General features: G+C 48.8%; 1 protein-coding gene across 3 annotated transcripts in view; it reads right to left on the minus strand.

Moving 5' to 3' along the window:
- CTSW (cathepsin W) overlaps positions 1-20,477 on the minus strand; it is a 30,132-nt gene continuing 9,655 nt past the window's right edge. The window contains exons 1-11 of one of the 3 annotated variants that reach the window (XM_028710344.2): positions 15,727-15,930; positions 14,836-14,902; positions 13,993-14,106; positions 11,835-11,986; positions 10,033-10,132; positions 8,596-8,676; positions 7,228-7,347; positions 5,441-5,505; positions 4,864-4,954; positions 2,919-2,995; positions 1-1,005 (exon numbers count right to left, since the gene is read on the minus strand). In XM_028710344.2, coding sequence (XP_028566177.2) covers positions 895-1,005; positions 2,919-2,995; positions 4,864-4,954; positions 5,441-5,505; positions 7,228-7,347; positions 8,596-8,676; positions 10,033-10,132; positions 11,835-11,986; positions 13,993-14,106; positions 14,836-14,902; positions 15,727-15,825 — 1,077 coding nt within the window. In that variant the 5' untranslated portion in view covers positions 15,826-15,930 and the 3' untranslated portion in view covers positions 1-894. Of the gene's footprint in view, positions 1,006-2,918; positions 2,996-4,863; positions 4,955-5,440; positions 5,506-7,227; positions 7,348-8,595; positions 8,677-10,032; positions 10,133-11,834; positions 11,987-13,992; positions 14,107-14,835; positions 14,903-15,726; positions 15,933-20,477 lie in introns of those variants that run through there. The other 2 variants (XM_028710349.2, XM_028710348.2) reach the window with 2 other exon arrangements.

Genomic DNA, 20,477 nt, shown 5'->3' on the forward strand with positions numbered 1-20,477 from the left:
TAAGGCATAACAATTTTTTTATTCACACCAGTGATTTTGATAGGTTAGATAATCCAGTACAAGAATTTTAATCAAAATCTGAGATGTAGTAGCAAATTTTATTTATATTTAAATGTGCTGATCTGTCATGGAACAACCCCATTGAAGAAGATAACAGCAAGGATGCTTCTTGCCCAGAGATAGAAAGAAGAAGAAGTACCGCCCAGAGAAGAGTGGCAGATCAAGCTGATGAAATATGCAGAAATGGCAAGACTGATGGGAAAGGCCAGAAATCAGGAAGACCAAGTATTTTTAAAAGACTGGAATAACTTTCTCACCTATCTGAGAGATCACTGTAAACAGCTGAAATCATTGCCAGGAATACAATAACACTTGTAATGTAACATGGGTTTTGGATACTATGATTATATAAAAGATGGATTACAGTAGGAGATGCAGGAATAGAATTGGAACCCATGAAGGGAAGGATGGAGGTCTCAAGGTTTGAAAGAACCCCTTTTTTAATGTGTGAAAATGTTATGTTTATGGTGTAAAACTTTTATGTAAAACTAATAAAAAATTAGAAGAAGAAAACAGTGGTTACCTAGACCTCGTTGCTGGTTGTGCAACAAGGGCCCCCTGAAATATAGGTCCCCCACTGCTTGCTTCAACCCTGCCCCATTGCTGGCATGCAGTCCACAACAACAAAATTGGGGGTCTGCACCGTTCATTGACATAATGCTGTAGAAAAATATGGCTGGGGTATGACAGCTTGTGGCATTAGAAGCTGTGGAAGGGAGAAACAACAATGGCAGGCCTGATTCGAGCCAAAAAGAGGTGATGCACTGTAGGAGTCAGCCCATGCGGTCGCTTCCAGATGATGTTGGACTCCAGATCATGAACGCAGTTGCGCCATCAAGGACGGCAAACCACAGGCTTCTTTCCCCCGGAATCCCGGACAATCGCCGTTGCCGCGAACATGGCAATGCCGCAAGTATTGGTGCCACGGTGCAGCCGGAAGTAGCCCTAGGTGGGAAGAGAATGGGGTCAAAAGTGACACGGCTCTGGCTGAGCTCCAGGCCAAAGCCCTGCGCTCAGCGTCTGGCAGGCGTGTCAGTCCAAGCACGCCAGCTGGGGGGCCGCAGGGTCCTTGATCTAGCCCAATATTGTCTCCTCCAGAGGTCAGCAAAGTGATGCTCAAGGGAGCTCTTCCTGCTCAGTTCCTCTTCTCAATGGCTTGGCCTCTCCTACCTTTAACACACACCCTTCAAACCAGCCCACATTTCATTTGATGCCAGAGCCAGACACCTTCCCTTCCGTTCTGAACAGAGGAAAGACACAAAGAGCTTCTCTCTGCAAGCAAATGTAGCCATGGCTGATGTAGGTGGTTTTTCTCCCCCCTTGAAGCCCACACAATTTTGTGATCCTGTCACTGTTCCTGCTCTTTCGGAAGCAACAGCCATTTTCTATTATGACTCACGCGCCACAGTGGCCATTTGGTGTGATGCCAAACCCCCACCCTCCACGGCGGCCATTTTGTGTTATACTCCATACCCCACAGCAGCCATTTTGTAATCAACACCCAGAGCACTTACTCAAAATTCCCCATACACCCACCAAAAGTTTAGTGACCTCCGTCTACCCTGACTGGCTTGCTGGAGAAATTGTCTTTCCAATGATCTGTTCTCTGACCTCCTTGTTTTTAACTAGAGATGCCGGGAATTGAAGCTGAGCCCTTTTGCACACCATGTGTGTGCTCAACCTCTCCCCTGAAAAATAAGTTTGGGAGAGGCGCCAGCTCTGTGGTAGAACACCTGCTTCCAAGCAGAAGGTCCCAGTTTCTATCTCCACTTCAGAGGATCAGGAAGCAGGAGAGGAGGGGGTCCTGTTGTCCATCAGATTAGATAATCATGAGCTAGACAGACAACTAGCCTGAGTTGCTACAAGGCAACTAACTACCTGTGTGCCTGGGAGAGACTGTGTGTCATGGACTGGTTGGATGCAGAGGAATGGTGGCAGGAATCAGCTGGGGAACCCCCAAGGGGAGAAGGCTCAGAGCCCGGGGAGTGGTGGTGGGATGGTGATGAGTGGTCAGAGGGAGAAGACGGGGAAGAGGATGGGTCGGAAGCTGGAGGCAACAGGCGTTAGTGAGCAGGGAGAGTCTGTGGCAGAGAGAAGACTAGAATCAGAGGCAGAAGCTGAAGCAGGAGAGGAGGGAAGCCAAAAGGCAGAAAGGAGTCAGCCAGGATGTCTCTCCCTCTTGCTGTAACAAGCTCCGCTACCCCCATCTCCCAGAACCAGAAGAGGCATGAAAAGGGGGGAGGTGAGGTTGGTTGCATGCAGGCACAGTCTCTGATTGCTGGGGGAAAGCCCTGGTGAGGAGGCTTTCAGTCTCAGCAACTGATTTTCATGGAGGAGATTCACCAGGTAGGAGCTGCTCTGCTCCTTAGACCTGACACTCAGCCAAATATGTGGAGGTTGTGCTTTTGCTAATAAAGAGTTAACTCCACCTGTATAACTGTGTGATTACTGACCAGCACTCTCCTGTGACGAAGCACAGGGACGTCCCAAGTTCATTCCCCAGCACTTCCAGTTAAAAGCTGATATGAAAGACCCCACTCTGCCTGAGATCCTGAGAGAGGCACAATCAAATACTAGGCTAGGCAGCTTCCTAAAGCCCACTCTCATCCACTGCCCCCTGTCCAGTCCCAAGCCTTATAGCCAGTTCTGGTCCATTGGTAGTCAAAAGACAACCCTTGTAAGTCCTGAGATGGAAGCACCCCCTCCCCCCCCCCCAGCTTAACAAGGATGTTGATGGGTTTCACCCACCCCATATGATTCTCTCACGCCAGGCACACAGCACCCCTGCCCAGTTTTTATGCTTCCTGCCCCACTCCACCCAAACTCCCCAATGGCCAAAGAAGTGGAGATCAGCCCACCTTTTCTCCCCAGTGCTCTCCCCACGAATTCTGGATGATCCAATATGGTCCAACCCAGGATCCACGTCGAGATTTGACTGCACAGAAGGGGAGAATGGAAGCTAAGTATTGCTTTATACTTCTGGGGGAGGAACATAGCGGACTGAGCGTCTTCTGTCGGCACCTTGCCAACAGAGATAATTAAGTGGTGACTGCTGATAGCCAATACATAAATCTTGGCTACTGAATTCACTCTGGAGATAGCAGTGAGCAGGGGATCAACCGCTGATGCTTGGGAAAAAGTTGTTTACTACGCCGTGAGACTGAGAAGCTGTCAGCTCCTGAGATGGAGAGTCCTCAATGTATCATAAGAGCCCGTTCCACTGTCGAACAGCTCTTACCATCAAAGTTCTTCCTGATGTTAAGTCATAGAATCATAGTAGGAATAGCCTTTCTTGTAACTTGAATCCTACCCTCCAGAGCAGGAGAAAACAAGCTTGCTGCTTGCTCCATTTTCCATGTGGCAATCCTTCAGTTATTTGACGGTGGCTATCATATCTCCTCTCAAACTCTTCTTTTCGAGGCTAAATATACCCAACTCCCTCAACCCTTCCTCATGAGGCTTGGTTTCCAGACCATTGATCAATTTGGTCACCCACCCAATTTCTAAGTTTTAACTTTTCATACGGTTTTCACTCTACATTTTATGTACCGTTGTTTGTAGACAGCTCTGATTTTATAAATGAATATGAATAGCAACAAATAAACAAATGTCAGGATTACAAACAATACAATGCCCCTGAAGCATTCCAAATTCCCCAAAGTACCATATCAGTATTGATAGTTTATGAGGGGGTGGTTTAGAAATACTTCCTTAAAATAAAATATAAACCCAATTATTTTCATAGTATTACAGGAGAGGGATAAAAAATCCACTCTGGTCTTCTTCTCACTAAGGCAGTCAAATTGCACCCTGACCACACAGCCCTTTCCAGCTGCAGATGAAGACAGCTTTCCTACAGCATCTAGTATGCTGCATTACCGTTCCTGTGACAGGCGGGGGGGGGGGGGGAATCACAAAATGGTCTACCACAGGCATCCCCAACCTTCGGCCCTCCAGATGTTTTGGACTACAATTCCCATCATCCCTGACCACTGGTCCTGTTAGCTAGGGATCATGGGAGTTGTAGGCCAAAACATCTGGAGGGCCGCAGGTTGGGGATGCCTGGTCTACCAAGACCACCAGCCATTTTTAAGCGGTCTGTGAGGGACAAAGTCTGGGAATAGCTGTCCTATTCAGTCCATGTGGCAGTAAAAACAGCAGCAGCTACCCAGCCAAAAGACTTCAAAAAACTGGAAATAATTGACACATTTCCTGAAGGACAGGGAGGAGTTGACCAGATAGGCTTTTGGTCAGTATTGTCTCATGTAGGCAGACTCAACACGGGAGCTCCATGCTGGAGCAAGCTGGTTTTTCTCCGGCTCCGGAGGGTAGGACCTGAGCCAATGGTTCAAGTTACAAAAAAAGAAGATTCTGACTAAACATTAGGAAGAACTGTTTGACAGTGGGACAGACTACCTTGGAAGGTGGTTGACTGTCCTTCCTTGGAGGTTTTTAAGCAGAGGTTGGATGGCCGTTTGTCATGGATGATCTAGTTGAGATTCCTGCATTGCAGGGGGTTGGGCTAGATGACCCCAGGGGTCCCTTCCAATTCTAGGGTCCTCCATGAAAAAAAAAATCCCTGCACGTAGAAAGCTAACATGTCAGGATATCTTCAGGGTCCGTCCCCCCTGGCCAAAATGGGAGTGGAGCATTCCGTCATGGCAGCCATCACCTGCAATCTAAAATGGTACAGTCCGGAGACAATGAGTGCAAGAGGAGAGGAGGATTTTACAGAACAGCAGCTATAGACCTGGAGTCTAATAGTTGCCCTCCACAGACAAGAGAGTGAAGCCCTTTGCTCACCTTCATCGTAGCCCACAATGAGCGCAGCATGATCTAGTCGCATCGGGTTGCAGGACTGGGAAGGGGATCGGATGATGCCCTTCTGGTAATTCTAGCAGAGAGGGAGAAAGGGGGAAAGAGCAGGTCTAAATCAGCAGAAAGCAAGGCGGCCATTCGTGTGAATGCGATGCCGTTCCATCAACCTCAGTTTGCCCGCAGCCTGCCTCCAACCCAGGTGTTTTTAGGGTAGTGCGACTGGTTCAGCTGCACAGGGCACCACTGACATTTGAGAGCCCAAAGCCCGCCTCTGCCCCACCCTCCTGCTTTCTTACTTGGAACTAGCCTGCCTGTCCGCTTCCTCCTTAGTCACAGTGTTTCCCCTTGGAAAACTCAGCTGGGAGGAGGATGTAGCATAGACGAACCAGAATGAGTTGGCTCTGCCCGTCAGGGGCTCTGGCGCCACCTAGTGTTCGCCTCCCTGCCTCCTGTCCTACCAGCAGCAAGGGGCACCAGATGCCGCTGGAGAGGGCATGAGCAAATAAGTTGGGTAAGTTGGTGGGTGAGATGGGATTTCTCTTCCACTCTGTGGGGCACCTACCTGAAGGCGAGCCTGGTTAAGGAGGGCAGTTACAGGCCCCTGGGAAGCAAGGATTCTAGCGATATCTGAGAAATGCAGCGGGGAGGGGAAGCCAAGAGTTAGCACTGGGGTGAGGAGAAGATAGGCGAACCCTAGCTTTTATAGCAAACTAGACTATTATTGTTATTGTTATTGTTATTGTTATTGTTATTATTAAAATTAAAATTTGTATACCACCCTGTACCCACAGGTCTCGGGCCAGTTACAACATAAAATCACAATATAAATATAATCGTAATAAAAATAAAACCAAAAACAACCCAATAACCCCTTTCTCCAAATATATATTCTAGTGTCCAAGTTCAGTCTTAGAACATGAGGAATTATGAGGAAGGCCTCTGAGAATGTCCAGAGTGACTTTTCTAATGAGTAGCCCCTTCCACACACACCCCCACCACCACCCACAACTAGCCTCCATTGGCTTAGGGCCTTGTCAGAGGTTAGGTGAATTGCTGCAGCCTGACCAATGTTCAAACTGCTTTCGAGTGACACAACATTTTACAGGTCTACCCACTCTAGAGCAAAACCAGGGAGGAGGGAATGAGAAAATCTATCACCTGCCCAGTTAGCACTGACCCAATAAAACTTTCCACTCTGTTGTTTTGAGAACCGACAGTTTTACTGGGTCAGTAAACCTGGAGCTATAAATTCATCCCTCGATCGATTGGATTGTGATTTTTTGGCCCGCCTGACCAAGTTTTCTGCGCTGCTCAGAAGCTTGCTCCTGGAACGCGGAATGCTATTTGGCTCCTCAGTGTGGCAACTAAAGACAAAGCCTCTGGCCAAAGAGCAGGCGATGGCCAGGCAAAGTGAGCCCAAATCTCTGAAAAGAAAAGAGTTTCAACCTCTTCCATATGATCCTCTTGTTCTCTAGATCACCCTTCTGGAAATCACTTCCTCTAGTCTACTGCATCATGTTTGAGTGATATTCAATTTTGCCCATTTTTGCCCCTGCCCACCACCAGCATGTGGCCCTCAACAGATTCCCCCTGAGGGAATGTGGCCCTCAGCGGAAAAAGGTTTGCCTCTGCTTTAACCTAAATGATGCTTCTTCCTTGTCCCAGAGCACAACCCTTTCCTCCTGCTACATGTTCATTCATTACACTGAGTCAAGATCCTAAGAGCCTAGGCCCAGTTATGGATAATACCAGCAGAGGAGAGCACCCTCTAAACATGTGCAGAGTGCATTCTCCTTCCCTTACTGCGTATTTGCTAGAGGCAAATTCCCCACACCTCTGGAATCAGAAAGGTTCAGTTCTAACACCTCCATTAACAAATTATGCCTTCTTATCCTTTTCTTCGGGACGCGGGTGGCGCTGTGGGTAAAAGCCTCAGCGCCTAGGGCTTGCCGATCGAAAGGTCGGCGGTTCGAATCCCCGCGGCGGGGTGCGCTCCCATCGTTCGGTCCCAGCGCCTGCCAACCTAGCAGTTCGAAAGCACCCCCGGGTGCAAGTAGATAAATAGGGACCGCTTACCAGCGGGAAGGTAAACGGCGTTTCCGTGTGCGGCTCTGGCTCGCCAGAGCAGCGATGTCACGCTGGCCACGTGACCCGGAAATGTCTCCGGACAGCGCTGGCCCCCGGCCTATAGAGTGAGATGGGCGCACAACCCTAGAGTCTGGCAAGACTGGCCCGTAAGGGCAGGGGTACCTTTACCTTTACCTATCCTTTCCTTACTGTGCGAAGTTGCAATTCACACCCACTTCCCCCGCAGACCTCCTACTCTGCCATGGGCTAGTAAATCCTTACAATTCTCATCCCTGGGGAGTAATTCATAGCCGTCAATTTGGGTAACTGTTCGTTTCTGGTGCTTCTGGCATGTCTGATTTCTGCCGGTGTAGGGGTACAGACGGCTGCTTGACAGTCCGCCTGGGAAGGAAGGAAGACACACCAGGTGAATAGCAGTGGGCTGGGGGAAGGCAGCACATACCCCCCTTCTCCCCTTCCCCACTTAAGCAGGAAAACACACACACACACACAGGTCCCAGCCAACCTCTCCAGTTTATACAATGCCAGGCCAATTAGCTTCCCGAATTTTAGTTTGCCTAGTCTCTTGGGGCAGGAGGGAGTAGAGACAAGATCCAAGGAGTGGGGTGAAATATGCAAAAGTGCCAGGAGTGCAGAGATAGGGAAGGGCCCTAGCTCAGTAGCAGAGCACCCACTCGCAGAAGGTCCCAAGTTCAGTTCCCATATTCCCCACGTAGTTGGGGCAGATCTGAAACCCTGGAGAGCCTCTGCTGGCCAGGAGAGACAACCCTGAGCTACATGGACCCCAGGTGTGACTCAGTGAAAGGCAGCTTCCTACATTCCTAGAATCAAAGAGTCACAGAGTGGGAAGGGACCCTGAGGGTCATCTAGTCCCACCCCCTGCAATGCGGGAATCTCAACCAAAGCATCCATGACAGATGACCATCCAACCTTTGCTTGAAGACCTCCAAGGAAGGACAGTCCATCACCTTCTAAGGTACTCTGTTCCACTGCCAAACAGTTATTCCTAATGTTAAGTCAGAATCTCTTTTCTTGTGTTTTGAATCAGTCGGTTGGGATTCAACTCTCTGGAGAAGCAGACGATAAGCTCGCTCCATCTTCCATCTGACAGCCCTTTAGATACTTGATCCTATCTCCTCTCAGTCTCCTCTTTTCCAGGCTAAACATACCCAGCTCCTTCAACCGTTCCTCATAAGGCTTGCTTTCAAGACTCCTGATCTTCTTGGTTGCCTTCCTTTGCACACGTTCCAGCTTGTCAACATCCTTCTTAAATTGTGGTGCCCAGAACTGGACACAGTATTCCAGGTGTGGTCTGACCAAGGCAGAATAGAGCGGGACTATGACTTCCCTGGATCGGGACCCTATACTTCTCTTGATGCAGCCTAGGGTAGCATTAGCTTTTTTTTACTGCTGCATCACACTGTTGACTCATGCTTAAAGGCCCTGTAATAATTCTGAATTAAGCTGGGATTGTATCTACCTGGCTAACAGCATTGCAGGGTTTGTTGTGAGGGTAAAATATGTTGGCAGGGATCATAATAGCCCAGATCCATGGGGGAAAGGCAGGCTATAAGGGTTGTTCCTACAGAAAATAAATAAGAAGAGTGGGAATTCAAAAGGTTTGCGTACTGCTGTTGAAGACAGTCCGGAGTCCATCCCACACATAGCCTCCCAGGCAACCGATCTTGTTGTACGTGCAATCTAGTACCTCTGAAATGGAAGAACAAAGAGTCAACCCACCCTAAGGAGAATCCCAAACTGGACTGGTGGTTTGGGTTCAGCATACACACAACCGTCCCTTTGATGGTCCCTGCCAGTGCTTAGACCCAAAGCTTGCTTTGTAAAATTTCCTGAATGGCTGAACAGTAAATGGACCCTACATGGAAATGTTTCAGTGGAAGGACAAAAGGAGAACAGTAATGTTTGCACTCTCTCCCCCCCCCCACTTTCTTTTTCAACCACAAATTACAGCATTAGTGCTGTTTGTTAGGCTGATGTCTGGGTTCAGGACGGGTAGCTTCCATTAACTCGTGTAAGAAAGACAACAGTCAATGAATGACAAGCGAGGGTCTCCTGATAGCTAGAAATCTGTCTCCAGCCTTTGGAATGTAATCTCCATGCCTTGGCGAAAAGAAGAACCTTCCAGCTAGCAAGGATGGGGCAGACTACACAGCTCGGAGCCAGTTTGGCAGATTCAACTGAAGAGATTCCCACTTGGATTGGCTGGGACCTTCCTTTGCAGCGTAACTTGAACTCAAGTCAAGATACCTGTGGTTTTTTTTAGACATCCAGTGATTAGGGATGGGCGAGACTTTTGATTCAATTCGCATTTAAAGGTGAACCTAACTAATTCCCCCTTTCCAAAACAACAAACAAACTGGAAAAGCAGCTTTCCTTCAAAATTCACATTTTGCAAATTTTGCAATACAGTTCTCTGGCCAGGTAAAGTGTACTGTACTGTTTTTAACACTTGATTGGGAGCCGCCCAGAGTGCCTGGGGAAACTCAGCCAGATGGGCAGGGTATAAATAATAAATTATTATTATTATTATTATTATTATTATTATTATTATTATTATTACAAATTGGCATTAACTGAGTGGGGTAAGCTGTGAAGGGAAGTGCATATGTTAGTGGAAATCAAATGCATTCTGTTAGGGGAAGCTGTATTGCAAAAAATGTGTCTATTAGGGGAAATGGCTTTCAAAAATGTTACATTAGGGGAAATCCATACTAGAGTGCTTGTGATTTAAAAAAACAAACAAACTGCAAACTGATGTGGAGCACCGAACATGGGAATGGAAAAATGAAAAACCGAGAGAAACTGAAATTGTCACATCTGCCCATCCCTGCCAGTGATTGACAGATAGATGGCCCTGCCCACCTGTCATAGTGCCCTGCTTGGGGTGGGGCGGCTCAAGAGCCAGCCTACTGAGATGTTTGGGGTGTGTGGCTATGGGAAGGCGATTACCATGATGAGCTCCTGTGCCTAAAATATACTCCCATGCCTTGCCTGTCTCTGGCCACCCACCCACCCCTTGCCCTGCTCTCCCAATGCCCGACATACCCTGGACTGAAAGGTTCCTTGGCACATGTCTGTGGATGTTCCATAAGGCCTCAATGTTGGAGACAGCAGCAAAAGCCCAGCAAGACCTGCACTTTTTGCCCTGGGAGGGGAAGGGAAGAGAGATTGTAGGGAGCAGGAATAGTTAACCTGGGACATATCCCATCCTCTTCTCCCCCACCCCTGTTCCGTCCCCAAAATCCTGTTCTCAAAAACCCCAACATAGACTTGGGAGATAAGCCATAAACTGACACCCTTCCCACCCCCCACTTCCCCAGCCTTGTTCTGATGCCTTTAAACAGCCGGTTGCCCACACAGAAAATTTACTGGAAAACTAAAGCATTTCCTAGAATGAAAATAAAACAATGAGGGTGGTAGAATCAGCTAGATATCAGGCTGAATGCTGGGGGGGCCTCAAGACACCCTCTTTATGCAGCAGTCATTCTTCCTGATTTGCTTGCACAAAGCTGGTGTAAGAAGTTAGACTAGGTCCGTTCTTTACGGAGCGTTTGTTCCGCTTTGTTAGCAGTTCACCCAGATTTGCTTGCGCAATCACTACACGTCTTCCTGCCCATAACTCGTTCACCCCACACTTCTCAGTGCATTTCCCCATCAAACCCCTCCTGGACTGCTTTAGCGCACTGTAGCACCGGTGGTGTCAAGGATAGGGAGGAAATTCAGTTTGGATTCTAGTGCAAACGTCCCTGATTTGCACTTTCCAAAACAATATGCGAACCACAACGCAGACATCCTTTGAAATCGACACTTTTTCCCCTCCCACTTTTCTACTGCGGCTCTCCAGACAAACCAAGTGTCTATTATCGTAGGAGAAGTGGGTGTTAGAATGCATATATTATTGAAAACATTTTTAAAAATGCATTGTATTAGGGGAAATTGCCTGCAAAAAAATAATAATGTACCGGTATATACCAGGTGGCAAAACTGAATGCCAAAATGTGCCTGTCAGGGGAAATGTGCACTAGGATGCTAATGAATTTTTACTTTGGGGATTGCAAACAGAGATGTACGTACAGAGAACTGAACTGAGGAGTTGAAAAATGATAAACTGAAACAGAAATTGACAGCCCTGCACAACCCTCGCTTGCGTAATTCAAGGGAGACTTGGTTCTCTGTGCCCTCAATGTGGATGACTCTAGAATGGCTTTCGATTCTGCCTTGAAGCTCCCATTGGCTGCATCGATTCCCTGTTATAAGCTTATTAAACAAATTGAGGCTTTCAGAAAGGGCTTTGAAGTCTCCTGTCCATTCTCTAAAGGAAACCCTACAACAGCCCCCCTTGAACTCCCCATTGCTCAGGCAAAGCAGGACAGAGAAGAGACTGGGGAATCACTTGTGTGGGGTAAAAGGTAAAGGGACCCCTGACCGTTACGTCCAGTCGCGGATGACTCTGGGGTTGCGGTGCCCATCTCGCTTTATTGGCCAAGGGAGCCGGCATACAGCTTCCAGGTCATGTGGCTAGCATGACTAGCCGCTTCTGGCGAACCAGAGCAGCGCACGGAAACGCCATTTACCTTCCCATCGGAGTGTTACCGATTTATCTACTTGCACGTTGATGTGCTTTTGAACTGTTGGGTTGGCAGGAGCAGGGACCCAGCAACGGGAGCTCACCCCGTTGCAGGGATTCGAACCACCGACCTGATCGGCAAGCCCTAGGCTTGTGTGTGGTTTAGACCACAATGCCACCTGTGTGTGGGGTACACTGGCCTTAATACCTCCTCCACCCCATCTCTGTGGGGCAGGATGAGTATGCCGAAGCATTGCACAATCCCTTTCTGTCTACTTACTTGGTATTTTACGGCTGGGATGACGCCGGCTTTCCTCCAGTCGCAGGATTTGGTTAATTTCCCCAGGCGGGAGTTATCCGAGTCCCTCAAGCTGGGGGGCAGGCCGAGCTGGGAGGGTTGAGGGATGCCAAACATCATCGCAAACTCACTTTCTGTGTGGTGGGAAAAGGAAAAGAAAGGGGGGCGTTGTGCTCCGTCAGTCACCTCCACAAGCAGATATGTGCACGTCTTGTAATGTGTTTGACGCCAGGACAGGGAACCTCAGGCCTCAGGCCCATATGTGGCCCTCCAGGCAGTGCTGGATTTACATATAAGCTAAACAAGCTATAGCTTAGGGCCTCACTCTCTTAGGGCCCCAAAAAAAATTTAAAGGAAAAAAACCTGGATGTACATTTCCAAAATACAAGATAAAAAACAAATAAAATAAAACCTACATACAGCAAGTGTTTTGTGTTGTGTAGGCTCCTTTGATGTAAGTAATGGGCCCCGCTTGCTACCATGCTCCCTAAAATAGCACCTGTTTGCTCATTTCTGTAGATAGGGTGCCTACATTCTGTATGGACTGGTTGCATGGTAATATGTGCAAATAGCTTTATAGATACCTATCAGGTCCATAAATTACCATATAGCATATAAAAAGGTAAAGGTACCCCTGCCCATACGGGCCAGATGTGTCCGACTCTAGGGTTGCGTGCTCATCTCGCTCTATAGGCCGTGAGCCGGCGCCGTCCGAAGACACTTCCGGGTCACGTGGCCAGCGTGACGAAGCTGCAGCTGGCGAGCCAGCGCAGCACACAGAACGCCATTTACCTTCCCACTGGTAAGCGGTACCTATTTATCTACTTGCACTTAAGAGTGCTTTCGAACTGCTAGGTGGGCAGGAGCTGGGACCGAACGACGGGAGCTCACCCCGCCACGGGGATTCGAACCACCGACCATACGATCGGCAAGTCCTAGGCACTGAGGTTTTACCCACAGCGCCACCCGCGTCCCTATATAGCATATATTCAACACAAAAACCAGTGATAATTTGTTGTTGACAAAGGACAGCTGGACCTATAAAGGGCCCATTCCCTTCAGTAGCTTAGGGTCTCATCAAACCTAAATCCGGCCCTGCCTCCAGGCTTCTCTATTTGCCCCTTGGGCTGCTCCCCAAACAATACCCCTCACTGGCCCTGCTTCACACCCTCCTTGAGAGCTTTTGACCAGCTGGGATATGCCACTACGTCTTGTGGGAGTGAGCTCCAAAGTTTTAACTAGGTTCTGTGTGAGGTAGGACTTCCTTTTTTGTCTGCTCTGAATCTTCAGCTTCACTGGGTGGTCTGGAGTTCGAGCGTTCTGAATTATTTTGTATGATTTTTCCTGGCCTGCTGCTGCTTCCTGAGCCCCAGTTGATACCTGAATCCTGCCCTAGAAGCCGTCAAGGTCTTGTTGAGTTTGAAACATTCAGAGGTAAAGCTACAGACCCTCTCCCCTTCACCACCCAATGGTTTTGTTTCGTTTCATCTGAAATTACCGGCATTAGCTCCTCCACAAACTGAAATCCAACAGGTGCAGCCTTTATTGGCTACAATTTTCTCCAGTTGAATTCCTACCTGCCTGAGAATGTCACAAGGCCCTGGCAAGATTAAGAAAAACGTGGCCCACTGGGCAAGCCCAGCCTCGTCTCTGTGATGCCCTTTAATTTAATAACACCCAACATCCAGCCGGGACGCGGGTGGCGCTGTGGGTAAAAGCCTCAGTGCCTAGGGCTTGCCAATCGAAAGGTCGGCAGTCCGAATCCCCGCGGCGGGGTGCGCTCCCGTTGTTCGGTCCCAGCGCCTGCCAACCTAGCAGTTCGAAAGCACCCCCGGGTGCAAGTAGATAAATAGGGACCGCTTACCAGCGGGAAGGTAAACGGCGTTCCGTGTGTGGCTCTGGCTTGCCAGATGCAGCTTGTCATGCTGGCCACGTGACCTGGAAGTGTCTCCGGACAGCGCTGGCCCCCGGCCTCTTGAGTGAGATGGGCGCACAACAATGTCAAGACTGGGCCATATGGGCAGGGGTACCTTTACCTTTACCTAACATCCAGCCTCCTCTCTCTCTCTCTCTCTCTCTCTCTCTCTCTCTCTCTCTCTCTCACACACACACACACACACACACACACACACACTTTTACCTGTCAAGTCACTGAAGCAGGTGACCCCGTACTGCGCCGTCCCTAACTCCTCAGCCTGCAGCCACCGACTGACTTCTAAGTTCTGCACAAAGACCTTGAACCGATATTGCATCTCTGGGGTCAGAAATCAAGAGGAGACAGTGGAGGAGGGAGAATCAGTGGTGCCCCCAGAGAAGGAGAATAAGCAGCAAGAGTCCCACAAACACAGCCCAAAGGTTGTGCATATTCCACATTCTGGAGCAAGCCAAGAGATGCAAATTAGAGAGCAGGTGGGGGGAACCTGTCAGGCTCTTCAGAAGATGTAGCTGGACCCCAACTCCCATCCTCGCTGGCCCATTAGCTATGCTGCCTGGAGGCTGATGGGAGTCAGAGTCCGGCAAGGTCAAGAGGGCCACAGTTTCCCCATCCTCGATCTGAAGAGACATTCCCCATCATCATCATTCTTTTGTTCCTGTCTTGAACCTCAGCCCAAGAAGCCTAGCCTCAGAAAGCACTCTCCTCATGCTCAGAGGCTCCTGCTTGCTGCCAAAGAGCTGCAAGTAGTTTTTCAAGCTGGGTTGTCGCGGGGAGCCAATATTCAAAGTCTTGCAGAAAAGCCAGGATGCAGAGAGGAACCCGGTTCTGCTCAGCCATGAAACTGACTGTGAATTCTATTATCGCTCTCACAGAATCATAGAACTGTAGTGCTGGAAGGGGCCCCAGGGGTCATCTAGTCCAACCCCCAGCAATGCAGGAATCTTGTGCTCAACGTGTGGGGCTTGTTCTCCCCAGAGAGGACCCCTCCCCTCCCGCCATCTTCCCTTACCCACACCCTAACCCAATGGGAATCAATGCTGCTGTTACCTTCTTGGCTCAGGTAGGTTTTATTGAACTGCCTCATAAAATCCTGGAACATCTGAGTCAATTGGGACTGAGACAAAAGCAAAAGGCACAGAGAGGGTTAATTTAATCCCTCCAGGGAGTATCACAAACGATCCCCCCCCCCCCTCAATTTTTCTCTCTTTTACAATCTTAATTCTATCCATTGCTGGCAACCCCATTTGGCCTAGACCAGGAGTCAGCAAACTTTTTCAGCAGGAGGCCGGTCCACTGTCCCTCAGACCTTGTGGGGGGCCAGACTATATTGGTGGGAAATGAACGAATTCCTATGCCCCCAAATAACCCAGAGATGCATTTTAAATAAAAGGACACATTCTACTCATGTAAAAACACCAGCAGGCCCCACAAATAACCCAGAGATGCATTTTAAGTAGAAGGACACATTCTGCTCATGTAAAAACACGCTGATTCCCGGATTTAGAAGGCGATTGGGCCGGATCCGGCCCCTGGGCCTTAGTTTGCCTACCCATGGCCCTGACACTTCGTTTTTTATTCCCTTGGGCAGCCATCTTTTCTTCTGACGCCTGTGCTTTTGACTCCCAAAATGAACAAACCATGTCCCCAATCCGAAACCCCAGAGAGCTGCTGCCAGTCAGTGTAGTCGACACTGAGCTAGATGGACAAACAGCCTGACTCAGTGTAAAGGGCAGCTTCCTGTGTTCCTAAGCTACACCAGTTGAATGTCTGCCTGTAAGGCAGCTATTAAAAGCACAGGAGCCCCGTCAGGGAGAATCAGGCGGGCATGGCATGCCAAGCAACAGTACTTGAATAAATCCCTTGCACACCACCCTCCTCGGCCACCTGAGCCCCCCCCCCTTCACCCTCACCTCTGCCCTCCCCTTCAGGCCCTCTCACCGTGCTCAGGTCTGGGGCCAGAAAGGTGCTAGCAAAGGGGGCAGCTATCCAGAGCCCCCACAGCATTAAGTGAGCGGCAGGGAAGGTTGTCGGCCACATCGCGGCTGCAATCTGCACAGCTGTGTGGTTAGGAGTGAAAGTAGCTTCTGGGGCTCAGAGCTCAGAAGAAGATGCTGAGGTGAGACAGAGTGGGGAGGAACCACAGAGGCAGGAAGACAAGAGGGGTGTTATTTTGGGAGGGCGGGTGGGTGTCGGAAAGACTTCAAGTGCACATCATGCTCTAGGGAGGGGTGGCAGGGCTTTCTGGCCCTCGGGGACCTGTGTGTGGCAAGGGCAGGGCAGCCTTCTGAGCATGTGCAGAGAGCCACTCTCACAAACCACTGCCACTCTGCGTTTGCCTTTCTTGAGGAAGGCTGCCTGCATCTGCATATTAAGGCTGTCTCAGACTGTTTCGCTAGAGTGGTGCATGCTCTAGTTATCTCTTGCTTGGACTACTGCAATGCGCTCTATGTGGGGCTACCTTTGAAGGCGATCCGGAAACCACAACTAATCCAGAATGCAGCAGCTAGACTGGTAACTGGGAGCGGCCGCCGAGACCCTATAACACCGGTCTTGAAAGACCTACACTGGCTGCCAGTACGTTTCCAAGCACAATTCAAAGTGTTGGTGCTGACCTTTACAGCCCTAAATGTCCTCAGCCCAGTATACCTGAAGGAGCATCTCCACTCCCGTCGTTCAGCCCGGACACTGAGGTCCAGCGCCGAGGGCCTTCTGGCAGTTCCCTTGCTGCGAGAAGCCAAGTTACAGGAAACCAGGCAGAGGGCCTTCTTGGTAGTGGCACCCGCCCGTGGAACGCCCTCCCACCAGATGTCAGAGAGACTACCAGACTTTTAGAAGACATCTGAAGGCAGCCCTGTTTAGGGAACCTTTTAATGTTTAATAGGTTATTGTATTTTAATATTCTGTTGGAAGCCGCCCAGAGTGGCTGGGGAAACCCAGCCAGATGGGTGGGGTATAAATAATAAATTATTATTATTATTAGAAAAAGAAACCGAAATGCCCTGGTTGGTCACACCTGCGGCTTTGAGCGATGGCCGTCCCTTTGCTTGCTGTGCCCCACCTGTGCTTGCAGCGCGTTCTCAACCTTCTCCCCCCCCGCCCCCCAGCATCTCTGTCTGGGCACCTGCCCCACACTTGTCAGGCCACTGGCAATGTTCCTTTGTTCCTCCGGGGTGGGTGAGTTTGAGGGGTGTTTGGCAGGCCCAGGATGTAGTTTGCTGGAGCAGAGCAAGGAGACAATCCTGGCATTCTGGCCTCTCGCTCCCCTTCCTGCCCCCCTTTCTCCAAGAGGAACAAAACAGGCCTGGGGCTCAGCCAGCAGACTGCTTTCTTGACCAGTCCAGCTCATTTGCTTACACAAAGCTTACGGGAAGTTTAGATGATACCTGGCCTTTGCTGAGCATTGGTTCGAATTTCCAGGGCACCTCCCTGCCACTTTGGGGGGCTCCAGGCTGTCATTTCATAAAACTATAGAGTTGGAAGGGCCTCCAAGAGGAGTATTATTATTACAGTGGTACCTCAGGTTACAGACGCTTCAGGTTACAGACTCTGCTAACCCAAAAATAGGACCTCGGGTTAAGAACTTTGCTTCAGGATGAGAACGGAAATCGCGCAGCAGAAGCGCTGCGCCAGCGGAAGGCCACATTAGCTAAAGTGGTGCTTCAGGTTAAGAACAGTTTCAGGTTAAGAACGGACCTCCAGAACAAATTAAGTTCTTAACCCGAGGTACCACTGTATTATTATTATTATTATTATTATTATTATTATTATTATTATTATTACCCTGCCCTCCAACAAATATACTGTACAAACATAATAAAACGTCAAACATTAAAAACTTCCTGATACAGGGCTGTCTTCAGATGTCTTCTAAAAGTTGTGTAGTTCTTTTGTCTCCTTGACATACGATGGGAAGGTGCCACTGCCAAGAAGGCCCCCTCTGCCTGATTCCCTGTACCTTCACTTCATGCAGTGAAGGCTCAGGAGCAAGCAGGGAAAGGGCAGTTTGACCCCTTACTCCCTTCATGTGCTCCCGAGGAAGATCTGTAGTACCACTGCTCAGTCGGTAGAGCATGAGACTCTTAATCTCAGGGTCGTGGGTTTGAACCCCACACTGGGCCAAAATAAATAAATCCTGCATTGCAGGGGGTTGGACTAGATGACCCTTCCAACTCTATAATGCTATGATTCTATAAATGGAGTGCAGGGTGGAAATTTCCCCAATGCAAACACCCGATCCAGCTAATTTATCATCCCCAACCCCAGCTGATGCAACTTTCAGTTTGAAAAGACAAACCTACTGCACACTTAAGGTGTTAAAAACAAGACACTTTTAGAGTCAAAAGCTTGGCCCTGAGAGGATGTGGTTCACAAGATTGCCAGCTAATTGCAGGGGGGGGGAGTAGTCTGGCTCTTCTGCCTCTGGCAGCTGTTCTGCAGAAATGAGAATGGCCCTTGCAACCCAGACAAAGGCATTTGGGTTTCAGTTCATGGATATATTCAGCCCCAGGACATCCCTTTTGCCTCTTCTGCACCCTGTGAAATTCACACTTCTCTGTATTTTGCAATGCAGTTCTTCAATCAAGTCATATATATTTTTTTTAAAAGTACAGTATTAGTGAAAAGAACAAACACACTCATATTAAGGGTAGCAGCTTTGCAAAAATGTGCATTAGGTAAAATTTACAGCATTAAGAGAAATCTGCTCTCAAATGATAGATAATTTTAACAAGGACTCTTTAAATAATTGCAAACTGATGTTGAATTATAGAGAGTTGGTTTTAAGACCGTAAAAACAAGAAACAAAAACAAACAGATCCACCCATTCTTAGCTGCAGGTTTCCCATCCCAAGTAGAAGAGCTTATTCTCTGCATCTGGATACAAGCGGATTGTCGGTTAGGTGAATCACATGATGAGGACAAGAAGATGCAGAGGAACAGACTCTGGTTCTGGACTTTTCAGCGGAAAGGACAACTCCATGTGCCCAAACTGACAAACTGCTCACTTACGGCTGGTGCCCTAGCTGTGGCTGTTCCTGGCCGCAGGTGCCCATCACCTCCCACCTGGACTGCTGCAAGGCGCTCTACTTGGGGCTGCCCTTGAAGATCGTGCCAAATGTAGCTGCCACGTTGGCGAGTGGCACTGTGAGTCATCGCCAGCCCCAAAGCCTTGTGCCAGTTAGCTACCTGGTCCAGTTCAAGGTGTCCTACTTGAAAATGTGACTGTGACTCTGTTTGGAGGATAAGAGCTGTAGCTCAGGGACAGGACATCTGCTTTGAATGCAGAAGGTCCCAGCTGTAGAGTTGGGGCTGGGAACATCTTGTCTGAAACCCTGGAGAGGTGCTGCTGGTCAGTGGAGACCATACTAAGTTAGATGGACCAGGGGCCTAACAGTGTAAGGCAGTTGCCTATGTTTCTATTCTTGATATTTCAGTCGGCAGACTCTCGGTCTCAGGGTTGTGGCTTTGAGGCCAGTGTTCGGGGGAAAGATTCCTGCGTTGGACTAGATGACCGCCGGGGTCCCTTCCAACTCTACAGTTCTAAACCCTGTCCTGACAGCACCGCTGTTCCCTTCGCCCATCCTTATCGCAAAGGGCTAGATAATTCCTTTTATTATGATTATTTAAAGAAAAGGGACTATTCAGAGAGAAGGGCCTGGATTGACTTCAAAAGAGCCAGGCACCCGCAGACTAGTCCCCCATTTTGTCCGCCCCCCCCCCCATCGCCCAGCCATGGCTGCAGCTAATTTAATGCTTCAGTCCAGTTAGCAACTCCCCCCACTTCCCACCCTCAGCCCTTGATGTGAAGACCTTGGAAGCAGGTGCAGTGTGCTGTGTCTGCGGACGGCTAATCTCCTAGCAGATTCCACCGTTCGGTCATGTTGCTCCCCCCATCCTGCACACACTTTTTTTCATGCACACATACCGCCCCCCCCCCCAAGTCAACCTGGGACGCTATTTATAGGCTAAGGAGACAAGAGTTCCCTGTTAACGCAGGAATGTCTCGCTTTGAGGAGGGGGAGAAAAGGGGAAAGAGAAAAGAGAAGTCGAGGTCTCCTCCTCACCCCCCAACCTGTCAGATGAAAGCGGGCACTGTTTCTTGGGTTTATTTTTAAGAAGGAATGAAAGGGAAAACCCCACACACTTAAAAGCAACCTTGGCTAGGAGGACATTCACTACCTCTAGATGCAAAAAAATTAAAAATTAAAAATGCTTCTGGGTCATTGAAAGATTCAAGTATTAGTGCAGATTCAAAAATAATAGCTAGCTAACTTATTAACAGCTGCAAAAAAAATCTTCATTGCTAAAATCTGGAAAATAACATATTTTAGGAGGACTTGGCGATGATCAATGAATTTTGGAGTGAAGGACACGATTGATTGTGCTCTCAAATTATATGACAAGATGCAAACATGTCTTACAGTTATTGTAAATATATTTTTCTTTGTCCTCTTTTATTATTATTTTTGCAAAGCTTGATCTTTGTATCTACTGAGTAAACATTTTAAGCAATTTAAACAAAAAAACCTTCCTTGGCTGGATCAGACCAAAGGCCCATCTAGCCCATCATCTTTTTACCTCCAACAGTGTGGCCTTCTCACAAGCAGGGCCTGTGGCTTTGTTATTCATATCCATCACATACACAGGACACGCTGCCTCCGGACAAGGAGGGTTTGTTGTGGCTAATAGCA

This window comes from Podarcis muralis, chromosome 16 (assembly GCF_964188315.1).
Source record: "Podarcis muralis chromosome 16, rPodMur119.hap1.1, whole genome shotgun sequence".
NCBI classification, from domain to species: Eukaryota; Metazoa; Chordata; class Lepidosauria; order Squamata; family Lacertidae; genus Podarcis; species Podarcis muralis.